General features: G+C 43.8%; 1 protein-coding gene across 3 annotated transcripts in view; it reads right to left on the minus strand.

Annotated features, from left to right (window-relative positions):
• Positions 1 to 1,040: 1,040 nt before the first annotated feature.
• Positions 1,041 to 13,678, minus strand: part of LOC119187647 (uncharacterized) — an 87,708-nt gene continuing 75,070 nt past the window's right edge. For all 3 annotated transcript variants that reach the window (XM_075878476.1, XM_075878475.1, XM_075878477.1), the window contains 3 exons: positions 12,778 to 13,131; positions 12,200 to 12,671; positions 1,041 to 2,521 (listed from right to left, as the gene is read on the minus strand). In XM_075878476.1, the coding sequence (XP_075734591.1) occupies positions 2,495 to 2,521; positions 12,200 to 12,671; positions 12,778 to 13,131 (853 nt within the window). In that variant the 3' untranslated portion in view covers positions 1,041 to 2,494. The remainder of the gene's footprint in view (positions 2,522 to 12,199; positions 12,672 to 12,777; positions 13,132 to 13,678) is intronic.

A 13,678-nucleotide genomic window follows, 5' to 3' on the forward strand; every position in this document is an offset into this window, starting at 1 on the left:
GATAGTCGGTGTTGTTATGCCACAGGCATTGTCCTCGTTCGAGAGTGTTTCTTCTCACGAGATTCGTGCAGGATTTCTTAGTGGACAACTAGCAATCATTTAACGTCATTATGCTGCGTATTGCTGCAGAGGATCGGCTTGCTGAATACGATACCATGTTAAACGATTGTTCAACGTACCACTTTCCTGAACTTGAAGACATTTTTTTTGTTTTTTCTAAACGCTTTGGATTCATGTCATAGAAATTTGATGCATCTCCAGACAATGCATCATTATTTGTAACTGAAAGATAATTGTAGGACGCCTCGCTAAGCACACCTACATCGTATACACACTCTTTAAGGCGCACCAGCTTTATATCCATGGGATTCAATGTGCCAGATGAGTACAAAACTTCACAAGCAAATCAATGTTTTTTTTTTTAATCAAAGCTCTGTAAGCTAAGATATATTCGTAGACACCGTAGACACTTATCCGTAGTCTACACGCTTAAGCACTCAACGCCTTCTAGGAAGCTGTGAATAAACCAGTGTACGCTGGAGCATTTTGAAGAATAAAAGTAAAACGTCTGGCATAAAAGAAGAGTGCGGAAAAAAACGTATGTATTAGAATGCGAATTTTTTTTTTACAGTGTAATTGTCCGTAGCGAGGTTGTACCAACCGTAGGTATGCACCGCAGTAATAGACCAAACCCAACTACTCAGCAGTGTTCCATTTAAGTGTAGCGAACGGAGAGTGCGGCATAAAAATACGTGTTGCTCAAATGAAAAAAAAAAACTTTAAACGAGCATACGCTCAGTTCAAAAGGGACTCTCTGTACAGTTATTTTCCAATTCGATTTTCAGCTGTTGTCGCGGCGAATGTATATCGTAATATTACTCTGAAGACGATCACCACTGCGTCATCAAAGAACAGTGCTCGCCTTATCCCCAGGCTTAGCGAAGCAACGCTTACTCTATCGAACATCGAACGTGATAAGAGCAACACTATAGGTGGCACTTATTTAGGGAGCACTTAATAAAAAGGAGCACGCCGTGAACTCAATGGGAAGAAATTTATTTTCAATGAGACAAAAAAGATTCACGCGTCGACATGTTGGCACTCTCAAAGAGTAGTAAAAGGAAACCATGCGCATAAAGAGAAAAGTAAAACGGATCAGAGTTGAAGCGCACATTATTGAAGTGAGTTGCAAAGATGAAAAATAAATTATACATTCATGTAATAGCTTATGTACAGCCATGGCTAAAACACTGTCAACACGTTACCCGCCAGACTATATGGTTTTAAAGTTCGCAATAAACCGCGAACTTTTTTTTGTTATACAGCAATTTCGGGTGAACACCAGTCGCAGTAATATAAGTTCACCATAGATGTTGTTGTTAACCAACGTGTATCAGAAAGGTACGTTTACGAGTTTTTATGTCCTATGTTTTATGTGGGGAACTCATTTTTTGCCTGTCATAACGTAGTTTTGTTCGTAACACTACTGCTGAATTTAAGGCATAACCATCAGGTAGTAGTGCGAGTGAATTGTGTGAAAATTCGACATGGCTTCGGTTTGTTGATTATCAGAGCTTCCACTCGGCTTGGTTGCCCATGTACTCAGGTCAGCGCGGCTACTACACCACTAACTAGTTAGCCTGAAGAAAACTCTTTTGAGCACTGCACCGGTCGTTTTTTGAAGAATGCCACAATGAGCCACAACACATTGTTCGCTCGCGCACATGACTTTGCGAACAGTGGTTACAAAATGAATAAAACAGTTACACAGACATTGGAGCTGAATGCAAGATTTGTAAATGGTCTCTTTGTAGAATCAGGTGATACCTCACAGTATTTCCTGTACAGCAGTCACTGGTATGCATGTAAATTTTCAGCTAATATACATGTACATCCTCCATAATATAATCACTATGCAACCAATAAATGGTACGTGCTATTAACCACACAGGACAGGCATCAAGGGGACAAAGTTTGGCAGTAGTTGCAACATAACAGTCTAATACAGCGGCTTATCGCTGTCAGTTAGTAGACGTTTGTCGATTAGGCCGCACTCAGCTTGAAAATTCCGGCATGAAGCAAGCAATTATAGAACAACTTCGGTTCCTTGGGTGAGAAAAATGGTTGATATGTCAGTAGCCTTCACACATTTGTTATGATACATACGAATGCCTCTCCAGTCCCAACACTTTCTTGCAGAAGCAGGTTACCTCCTGTACACTTGATACGTGGTGCCACCCTGTCGTAGAAAAGTCAATACGGCAGAACTTCACTCGACTTGTCGTTCAATACTTGACAGTCACTGGTAATGAGGTGTTTGTTGAGCGAACTGCCGAGACACTTCCCGCCCCACGCACTTTGTGCTGCGTCCAACAGATAGTTCATTGGGCTTGTGGCTTGACTTGGCTGGTCAGGTCAGTAATTCCCTGGGTAGCATTAGTCAAAGGATGCATCGAACAGTACTTGACTTGAGTTGACTGCGCCAAACGTGTTGTCATGTCTTGCCTTTGTTCTTGAAAGTCTGCATAGAAAAAGAAGCATCTTAATATTTCAGAATGTACCACAGCTGTGTGCACACCACTATAGAAATACAACAACGAAGATTTAGGAAGTAAAATGTGTTGAAATATATTATTCACACTTGCATGCAAAACCCGAGTGGCAACACAAACTAGATACCAAGTTCTAGGGCTGTTTCTAAGTGGACTTTAAGTATTCATTGTCCATGTTCAACAGAATAACAAAAGCCTCCAGGTTTTTCATTTGGTTTTGCACCCTCGGATATATGGCCACTTTGCACGGCTAGGAATCGTCAGAAATGCTGCACTGGACATATACATTTGTAGCCAGCACTTATGCAGGATCTGACTTAGCCGTCAATCAACTGTCGCACAACAAACTGTAAAACAGAGTGCACAACAATAATTGTTGCTCGGTAAAATATTATCAATCATGGGAACTAGCATTAAAGAGTTCTACTTTTGACCAAGACAAAGAACTCGAGGTTGGCCTACATCAAGCCACCGGGAAAGGGTATACGCAAGTACATTTTGCTGCCACACACTCCTGAACACCACCATTTTGTCATGGAGCAACGCCCACTATTAGGCTCCTCCTTGATGGACCTTTGGTGGCGTGTTTGCTATGGACCCACCGGCTTCAGACAAGACACAATCAGCAACCATTTCGGCCACCTCGGTGGGAAATGGGGTATTAGACGACACAAAATGCTGGTTAAAGCTACGCTGGCACTGCAAGTATTAATTCCTTTTATACAGGCCACCACCGTTCAATTTTGTTAAGTTCTATAATTTGATGTACTAAACCCACGATATAATTAGGAGCCACGATTTAGTGGGAAACTGTGCGTCAATTTTTACTACCTTGGGTCTTCTCATGCACATCTCAACCTATGTTCACGGGAATCTTCGTATTTTGCCCTCTTAGAAAGGTGTCGGTGTATTGAATATACGTCTCATATTTAGCCGCGCAACGCATTAGCAACAAAGCCACCACTGCGGGTCGTCTACGATTCGAGATTATATAATAGCGGGCACACTTACTTGCTGAACGGCCCGAATGCGCAAACCTAATATTGCTTTCACTCCTACTAATATTCTACGCCCTCATTCACAAAAACCTTTCACGTTCTAATTCTTCGCAAGATACAAATCTAGCCAATCACCGTGCTATACATATGCGCTCAACTGGTGGACTGAAGCAAAAAAAAAAAACGCTTATCAACGAATATCTTTATGAATTCGGTCTCTGTTACTTACAGCGATATATTATTTACTTCACTGGCATGGCTATGCCACTTTTGTTAAGTAGGTGCGTAATATCTTCATTGGAAAGTAGGAAAAGGAAGGATAGTATACAGTCAGTAAGACAGTAATTCTACAATAAGTAAGGAAAAGCTGCTTCTAGGCAACGTATACAAGGCATTTTAAGGATCTGCCACAACCACGGTGGTTGATGCCACACATTCTTTTTGTCACCGTGCTGATCATACAACTTGGGAGTGCATGGTTATTGATTACTTCGATGGTGCATTAAAATGTATTCGCGTACGTGCAAGCTAAAATATTACAATCGGTTGAGTAAAAGCTCGACTGCTGTTTGATTCCAAGTTCATGACATAAATGTTATCGGCACTTGGAACTCTTTACGTGCATTCAATTCTAATGAATGGCATGCTTAAGCCTGTCGACTGTACCGATGTTTGTGCCATATCGATGCTTGTGTCACGTGGCGTTGTTGTCACCGCTTGGTCATTTCAGCTTAACCTTAAAATTCTCACTTGGTTCTGTGACTGAATCACATGACGTTCACAATTGGTCATGAGCTCAGATGAGGCAAAGTGGATTTTGAGAATATGGGTGCAATGCAGGATTGCCTGAGCTTGGCAATACTCGGGATCAGCTCAGGATCCTTCTGAGCTATGGCGACATCCCCTTTTGAATGAGCAAACAGTACGAAAAAGTCAAATCCACCCTTTAGCGCACTGCCTTTCAACGCTTACGATGCAACCCGGCATCGCGTCAAAGACGGTCAACAAAATTTGGCGGTGTTTTCAAACAACACGCATCTTTTTTTTTTTTGTTTGTCGTTCCACTGAGGGCAGAAGTGCACCCGTGCAATAAAAGTGTCAGAAACGTTTTGTGATATTTTATAGAGGCACGGGGTATTTATTTAAATTTATTTGAAGCTTCTAATGCCAGCATTAGGTCTGTGTTTTAGAATAATCAGCATGGTGGCCTCTGAGATAAGTTCTGGCCGAGAGTCTTACAACATCGCAACCGAAGCTAAACACAAGGCTACGTGTTAATCATCATGGTCAGCCTGCACATTTTAGCACGCTGCTCCGCCGGTGCATGCCCTCTTCGTAGTCTTCATTGTCTGGGTGCACCCGAGCGCATGCGCCACACTGTTTAGCTATTTGGCTGGGCAGTATACTTGGCTAGTTAGGCCAGGACATGCTATGACCAAGCTAATTATGCGAGGTCATGGTAAGGCCGACGTAATTATATCACATCTTAAAAAGACCATGTTAAGGAAGTCATGTAAACTAGGACCACGCTAACTAAAGCATGCTAGTTGATGAGCTGAGTAAACCATGCTAGTTAATGAGACGTTAATCACGAGCACGCTAAGTAAAACTATAGTGATAAACTGTGACTAAATTCGTGATGATTACGATTCTGCTAACGAGGATTGCGTTTAATAGCTCCGAACTGATCACGACCTTGCTAATTACGCCGGAGATAATGGTATTTTAATTGAAACCTTATCACTAAAAAAACAGTTAAATGTAGAGGTGATTAAGCCTTAGTCAATTATTATAATCGAAATTAAGACAGTGCTAATGCGGTCTTCACTTCGAAGCAGACGAAGCAGATGAATAGACGATCGACTTAAAAGCTGGAAGAAGGTAGGTTATCACAAGCTCTTCTATGGCTCCAGCCTTGCGCAAGTATAGTGCAAGATGACTAAATTATTTTATATGCAAAGAAGCTGCCACTTAGCGTTCACCGCATCAAATGCTTGACAGTTACACCGGTACCTTGACTGTCACGAGTTGAACTGGAGCCTTCTTAGAATCAACGAGTTTGTACCCGAGTTCACACGCCAATCAGTTTGATTGATAGACGCTAGCGGCGGAGATCGGGTAGGCCCACCACGTTTGCTCTTGCCGAAGAGCACTGCTCCCACCAAGCGGCAAGATTAATGTATCAACTTTATCGCGCAGACTATTTACACAAGCGCGGAAAAGTAAAAGTGATTTCATCACGCGACTACGATGCCTCGCATTCAATTTTACAGCGCTCACGACGTATACACTCGCAGTCACGTTGCCGCCATGGTGCGGGAGTCCTTGGTGAGACCTGTGCTTACATTTATGTGCAATATTTTTATATATAAGCGAAACAAGCAGCACGAGAGTGCTTCGTGTGCACCCTTGCTGCCTTCGAAGTGACAATGTACATGCTGCAGGGGGAACGAAAGAACATGTCCGAAAGAGAACAAACGCCCACGAACAACGCCTGTGGGAGGCACGTGTTCAGTTGACAAAAAGATTGGATGGAGGGCGAGGTTGAACTTTTCGACATTTTTCGCTAATGCACGTGTGTATATACGCAAACACATACAAATGCACGCACATATACAAAATAGCGCACTCGCCTAGTCGTAAATATTCACGGCTACGTGAGTGCGTCTATTTATTATTCTACGATTTCGCTTTTAGCGGAAGTGGGGTTGCGCGAGCTAGTCTAACTGATATGCATGGGAAGCAGGAATCGCTGACTTGGAATGGTGTCCGAGTATAGGCAATTTCATGATATGTCATGCCAGCGGCTGCACTAATGTTAGTTGCTGTGAAAAATGACGTTTTCGTGGTATAGTTATTACTACTAACTGTCATTTACCTGTTACTGTGGCTAATTGACTACCCGCTATTGGCGAATGAGCCTCCTGTACTTGCATTGCGGAATGGTGTACATGACGAATGTTCATAAACACTGTGATTTCTGCAGTTGAAGCGGATGAATCTGGCAACATCTTGTTCCACACCACCAAGTCTGACGCCGTTTGTGTCAGAAGAATTTTTCTTCTGATATTCCACAGTTAAAGTAGATTGCGCATTGCGATTTTCTGCCAATTTAAGGAAAATTCAGCAGCTGACGGCCGCTATTACTTTCGTCCTCGCGATTTAGAATGCGCTCTGTGCTGGCCCCTGGTGCTTTATGCACGGACGGCTGGCACTGAAATTGAAGTTCAATTGATGGCAGAAAAGTTAGACTGGAGCGAAGAAGACACGCAAGATGTCGGAAAGCACACACTCGCAACAAAATTTTATTCTTCCGAAAGCAATTCTTCCGAAAACCCTTAAGCATGCACACTACACCACAAGAAGTAAAATAACAATCACTGAAGACACCGCTTGATCGAAACCTATCATCCAAAATACTATACTCATTCTGGTAAAGATTAACATAGGGAACGCTGACACAAAGGTCGCAAGCTTTCTGTATGTACAACCTCCAGTATTTTTAATAATATCGCGCGAGCGTCGACCACAACCAGTGTCAGCGCCTTACAATGGTGATAATCTGCGATATGGGCAGCAGTATGTGCAGGTGTACGAAGCAGCGCTAGCGCAAGCGTCGTCTGCCAGGCTGTTCCTTTCAAGATAAAACACTCCGATTGAGCGCCCGGAGTACGCTCGATCGCAGATAGAAACGTCAGAAACATTTCGCTTAATTCTTTATTTTCACGTTTGCGTTCAACAGCATGCGCTGCTGCCAATACTAGCGCCTTCTTTAGGTGGAATAAACTGACGAAGACCATGCGGTAAAATAATGTGTGTGTGTGTTTTTTTTTTTGATGGTCACTATTTTTCATTATTTTTTATTGAAATTTCCCTGCGCATCAACTTTGAGCAGTTTCTTTGACAGTAATCACAGGAAATATCAAGAGAACACAAATTGGTGGATCACTGTTAAGTTGTGCGCGTGGTTTTGTTCACACCCCTTTTGTTTTCCTTTTTTTTATCTAAGGAGACTAATACAGTCATTGTGGTAGGGCGTAGATCGTCCTAGGAACAGCGTGGCAGACGACGCTTGCGCTAGCGCTGCTTTGTGCGCCTGCGCGTAATGCTGCCGGTATCGCAGATAATCGCCGCTGTAAGGCGCTGATATTGCTTGTGGTCGACGCTCGCGTGATATTATTAAATATGATGTACATAGCCTCAGCTGATTCCCGTGCCACATTATCTTTGCTCTTCCTATGGCTATGTAGTATATACAGAAAGCTTTCGACCTTGCGTTACCAAAATGGCTACAGCATTTTGGATGATATGTTTTGATCAAGCGGCGTTTTCAGCGATTGTTATTTTGCTTTTTGTGGCGTAGTGGGCATGCTTGAGAGTTCTTAAGCTAAGCATTCGGAAGAATGAAATTAGGTCGCGAGTGTGCGCTTTTCCACGTCTTAGGTGACTTCTGTCTTCCTTTCTCCTGTCCAACATTTGCGCCATCAATTCAAGTTCAGCTATGCACCAACTAGCCCGACAGCAAACGTTATTTCGCAGTAAATATGTTTAAACATTAACTCGACAGCAGCATTATCGACTCGCGATCCACCTGCAATGACCGTGTTTGGGACTATTCCCGATTTTCATTGTACGAGCACCGCATAGAGACTGTGCAAGGACCTATTCCATGTCAGGGATCTGAGGTCCATCAGCTGCGTAGATCGTGCGCTTCGCGTTTCTTTCGGTGTAATCGTCCGAAGAAAGATATACGAAAAGAAATTCCGGCAGCACTCTCGCGTGCCGTCCAGCGCATTCAGTCGTGAGCTGTCATTGCATCGTTTTCTAAGCGCCAGCAAAATGAACAGCAGGTAACTATGTAGGCCTCGAAAATAGGGATTTCCAAGTTGACAACGGAGGGTTCCGTGCTAGTGGCATTTCCAGCCAGGTGGCTCCTTTTTTGCCAGGTAAGAGAACGTGCATAGTAGTTTTCCATGATGATGAAATGCTTTAACTGTTATAACCAATGGGCAGCTGCTACACCTAAACTTTCTTGCTTCCTCTTCTCTATAGTTATTAATATACAGGGCTGCTGAAACGTTCTTGGCATTGCACAGAAAGCGTATACAGCCACTGTGTTGTAAGCACACATTTAATAAAAGTAATGTTGTTTTAAACAAATGCCTGCTCTATATATTTGTTTCATAGTTTTAGTTCATTAAACCAATAGCATGCTTTAGGACATCAAAACAGCCCTCTGTAGCATGTTTGACGTCAGAAATGTCGTCAGAATGATGTGTCCTCAAGTTTTCCTTCGAGTTAGAAAACGTGAAGTACATGGGAGAGACCAGGTCACGTGAATATGAGCGATGGAGGGCCAATATGGACCCCAGGATCATTAATTTGGTAGTCACAACTTTAAATGAGTGCGAATGTTTACTGTTGGCTATTCAAACGTTTCTGCAGCCACTTTCATGAAAGCTTGCGCATGTGTAGAATGTTGGGGTCAATGGAACCGACATGTCCCCGGAAGATTCCCTGTAACTGGGGTATATTTTTGGCTGGTATTCGTCTATCGTCACGAATCTGCTTGTAGACAGCACAGGTTGTTACCAGAACCCTCGAGTTTTTTGGGCGGCCACTGCTCGGTCGAAACTCAGTGGTAAAATCTCACGTTTTCAAAAAAGGAAGCCGGCTCTTGAGTGCGCTATGGGAAAGACATTTCTGACATTACAGTATGTGTATCCTCTGTAGACTTTTCCTAGAGAAACAAAAGCTTCGTGAGGCACGTTCGGTCCACCTACAAGAAATCTGTGTATACCTCTGTCAACTTACATTCCATTTGAAATTGAAACTAGTTCTGAAAATCAGACACATCTCAGACTTGTACAATTATATACCTAATGAAGTGCCGCACTTTCGTCACGGTTAAGTAGCGCAAGAAGACGAAGGCAGGAAGTGAGATACTACGGAGGACAGACGCTGGGTGCTGTGTAGTCCATCTCGTGTCTTCTGCTTTTTTAGCTGCCTTACAATGAAGTTAATCCAACTAGCACAGCTTTTCACGCTGTTATTGAGTTTTCATACGGCTCCATGTTTCCATGTTTAAGATTAATTTCAGAACAAACGGTGATAGAACCATTTACTTTTCACCAACCCTGTGCAATTATTTTAGCTTTCACCTTGGTACAGGAGCAGAGGCGGTTTCCGCTTCACACAAAGAAAATAAACAACTTTTAGTGAAATCAGTAGCGGTATTGGATGTTTAATTCTCGGCGTGTTTAGTGCAAGAGCTTGAATTGTTCAGCGATAAGAAGTCAGATATTCGGAAGGTTAAGTAATTAAATATCTATTTTTAACGTGCCCTATACAATAATGACGATGTACAAGCTTTGAACAATAGCCACCGATCATAGCCCGTTCTGCCGAAGCTCCAGCCACGCATAGTGCATGCGTTACATAAAATATCAGGCTGCCATGAAGTAAGGGAAATGTGCGTTAGTGGATCAGACCTAAAAGATTACAGGTAGCGCTTTTAGCAGATCTATATATGGAAGGTTCTTGTGAGCTAGGGGGAACCATATGGTGCATACAAAATACGTTTTATGCGATTTTAGGTTTTATTGAGCTGAACAATTTTCCAAGATTTGCTTTCGCTATAAGCCTCGCATGTGTTTAACGCATTTTCTTAGATTTATTCAACGAAAAGCTTGCTTGTCACCTCGTTGACACGTATCAGTGACTAACTTCCATCTAGGCGGAACCACGACATGATATTGTTGGACGCCGTAATAGAGGGTTGCTGAAATTTCGACCATCTGGCGTTTTGCCTTCATCGGAAAGCTTCTGCAGATTCAATCTTGTGACCTTCGGGTCGGCAGCTGAGAAATAACAGGTCGTAGCACTTCTCACTTCAAGAGCTAGCTGCATAACAGAGGCGCGCTTCTTTCTCTGTCTCGTATTCTTGTTTGGAAATAGTACTCAGCATCATTGAGAACATCGCCGATGCGCATAATGACCTTATGTGCGACTTGGATTACGCCTAACACGGCCGTTGTTTGCGGCCATATACCGACAGCTTCTATGAACGTTGTCGTTCATATACAATTTTTGTGCTACCAGTGCTCTTTAGCAATGTCTATTGTTGAATAATGTCGGCTTTAATCACTAAAAATGTCAATTTCAAGTTGCAGGTCCCCTTAAACAATGCCAGAATTGAGAATTTATTTTGTGTTTAGGTTACTTTTGTGTCGCTTGTTCCTCGCTTCTGTCGTTGTTATTTTGTGCTACCTGCTTTAACGGATCTTGCACGACAGAGAGGGAATTTCAGGCGCTAGATTTTTTTTGCTAGACACAAAGTTAATGCGAACTAATTGACAATAAAGATACGAAAACTGTAGGGTATACTATTTATAGTAATTATGACGTAAACGCGAACAAGCTAAAGTCGATGAAAAGATAACTTGCTGCCGGCAGAGGCCATACCTGCCACTCGAAAATAACGCGTTCAGTGCTCCACCAATGAAGCCATACGGTGGCGGTAAAAATCCCGTTCACTTCGTTGGGTATGTATGTGCGACGTGCCAGATCGTAATGTGATCACATGATACGTGACGCCAGCACGCAGAAAGAAAGAGTGTTCTGCACTCACCGTCATGGCTACAAGCTGCACTTATTAACATAGCCAGGTTTAAATGCACAGATATACCCGATAATGTAGGCGGGATGACGACCGCATCCGTATAGCTCAGTTGGTAGAGCGTCAGACACGTTATTCGAATTTTGCAGCTACGGCCTCTACCAGCGGTGAGTTATCTTCTCATCGACTTTATTTTCTTCAAATACATATCATGATTACAACAAATAAGATTGTCTATACACACCATGGCTTTAGTATCTGCTCGTTCTTACTAATATACAGACCTTATAATGTGTACCTGAAGGAAATCAAATCCAACCATATCAACGTGCAGCTTGTGCAAGAAAGAGAAATGGCGAGGTTGTTCAATGCTATGACTGGGTTAGTAAACACATGGCATTGGTGCTCGAGATTTTTGAGTATTCTAGCTCCATGGCAAGCCTATATAAGTATTACTTTTTTAATATGTGACAGTTTGTGTAACAAACTCTGTTCCATCTGTATGAAAACGCTGCAGCCAGTGCAGCATTTAATGCCTGAGGAAACAAAGGAAGCTTTGTATAAAAATGAAGAAATAAGGAAGTGAAACCCACTCGCAGTGAGGCGTTGATTTTATAACATAATAAAGAAGAGTAACCTTTCGATACAACGAGTAGAAAGCCACTACCATACCGAGTACTCTGCTTTACTTGAAGTAACAAGGATACTTGAACCTAGTCTACGAAATACATACCGCAACTCTGCAATGGTGCCATCCTACAAGCTAACGATACATAAAGGTAACAAAGTAACAACAAGCGCAACTGCTCTTTCTGTATACATTTATACAGTACGCATCGATAGTAACATTACCGTCACTTCTTTTTCTTGCCCTTATGTGCATGTAAGCGAGAACACCTCCGCACACCTCTAGCTTGTTTTAAATTCAATCAGTCAAGCTTTTCTACAGCGAAATCTTCTACGTGTGGCGTAACCAAATGAGTAGGCGATGAGCTCGTGCACCTGCGCAAAAAACGAACACTTGAACGTACCCTAGACGACCTGGCGAAGCCAAAAAAAGGCCGTAGCCGGAGACCCCCGGGTAACCTGCGCGTCTTCGTGCGCTTGTAGACAACTGGTCCTTGTTGGTCCTGCGGTGGAGGCACGTGTATAGGTATCGGCAGTGGAGGTGGACCACGACGCAGACCAAACATGCCCAGGCCCTGTGGCGGCACGGCCACGATATGTGGGGGTGGTGGCAGTGGCGGACGGCGCTGGTGCGTGCCTGGTAACGTTGGAGCGAATGGCGGAGGTACCCCGAATACAACTTGGCCCACCGACTCCTGCGGTACAAGAAGGCCGCCTGGTGTTTTAGGTCGCTGTGGAGCCCGCGTCAGTGAAGGCCTCGCCAGCGCAGGAAAATGTGGCCCTTGCTGTTGGGGAGGTGGTCTGGCAACAGCAGCAGGAACAATACGCGGTGGCTTTTGTTGAGGTGGCGCTGGCAAGCGCTTCAGTGGTGGTGGCCTGCGCGTTTGAACTCACGTTACGTCACTTGCCAAGGACAGCACAGTATAATGGAATTTACATTATTTACATTTTCACGGCAGCAAGACAAGTCACACAGGCCTACCTATGGGGTAAAACAGCATTAGCTTCTTTTTTTGGTGGTGGCTGAGGCCTCGGCGGTCGAACGGCGACGGCGCGCGGCTTCTGCGGCACCTGGGTCTTGGGTGTCCAGCGAGGAGGTGTTGGACCCGCGCTTGGTCCTGTGGATGGATCTGGCGCGCGGCGCGTGGGCACGGGGTGGCTGCCCGCTTGATATATGCCTTTACTCAGTTGACTCAGCTTCTCCAGAATGGGTGGTGGCTCTATGGTGATCTGCAGACCGGTCGGTGAACCAGTCATGTCACCGCGTCGTATCCGAAAATCGCACCCATTGAAAAACTCGAGCGTGTTGCCCGAGCACTTGTGGCTGAACATCATCCTGCGGAAAACACATAACAGGGTCAAAAATCACGCAGTCGACACGGACCTAACTGCGCGCAAATAGTCCGCTCGGAACGCTGTTGCCTATAAAGAGCCTTTATGGCACAGAACAACAAAGCATTCTCGTTCAGTGTGCGTGCGTGTGTGTGTGTGTGTGTGTGTGTGTGTTTGTGTGTGTGTGTGCGTGTGCGTGTGCGTGTGTGTGTGTGTGTGTGAATATTGTTTTGCTTTAACCGATGCTTGATGTATAGAACTGGGCGTATGACCCCACATCCTGCATGCTTGTTTGCGGCAATCATTTAGAACTGCTTACTTAGCAGAGCCCTTAGCTGCGAGATGCTAGTATATTCACCCTGTCTTAACCTACGCAGCTATATCTACTTCGAGCCCGCCATGTAAAGTTCTCTGTGTCTTGTATTTTGATTATGCAAATGACAGGGAACTTGCAAAATTTATGACTAAGGAAATTAGGCAGATACCACTAATTGTGGGAATAAGTGCCGTATACGAAACAGTCTGCAATTATGCTGCACTTTTGGCTTTAA

Source organism: Rhipicephalus microplus, chromosome X, assembly GCF_043290135.1.
Source record: "Rhipicephalus microplus isolate Deutch F79 chromosome X, USDA_Rmic, whole genome shotgun sequence".
Classification (NCBI taxonomy): Eukaryota; Metazoa; Arthropoda; class Arachnida; order Ixodida; family Ixodidae; genus Rhipicephalus; species Rhipicephalus microplus.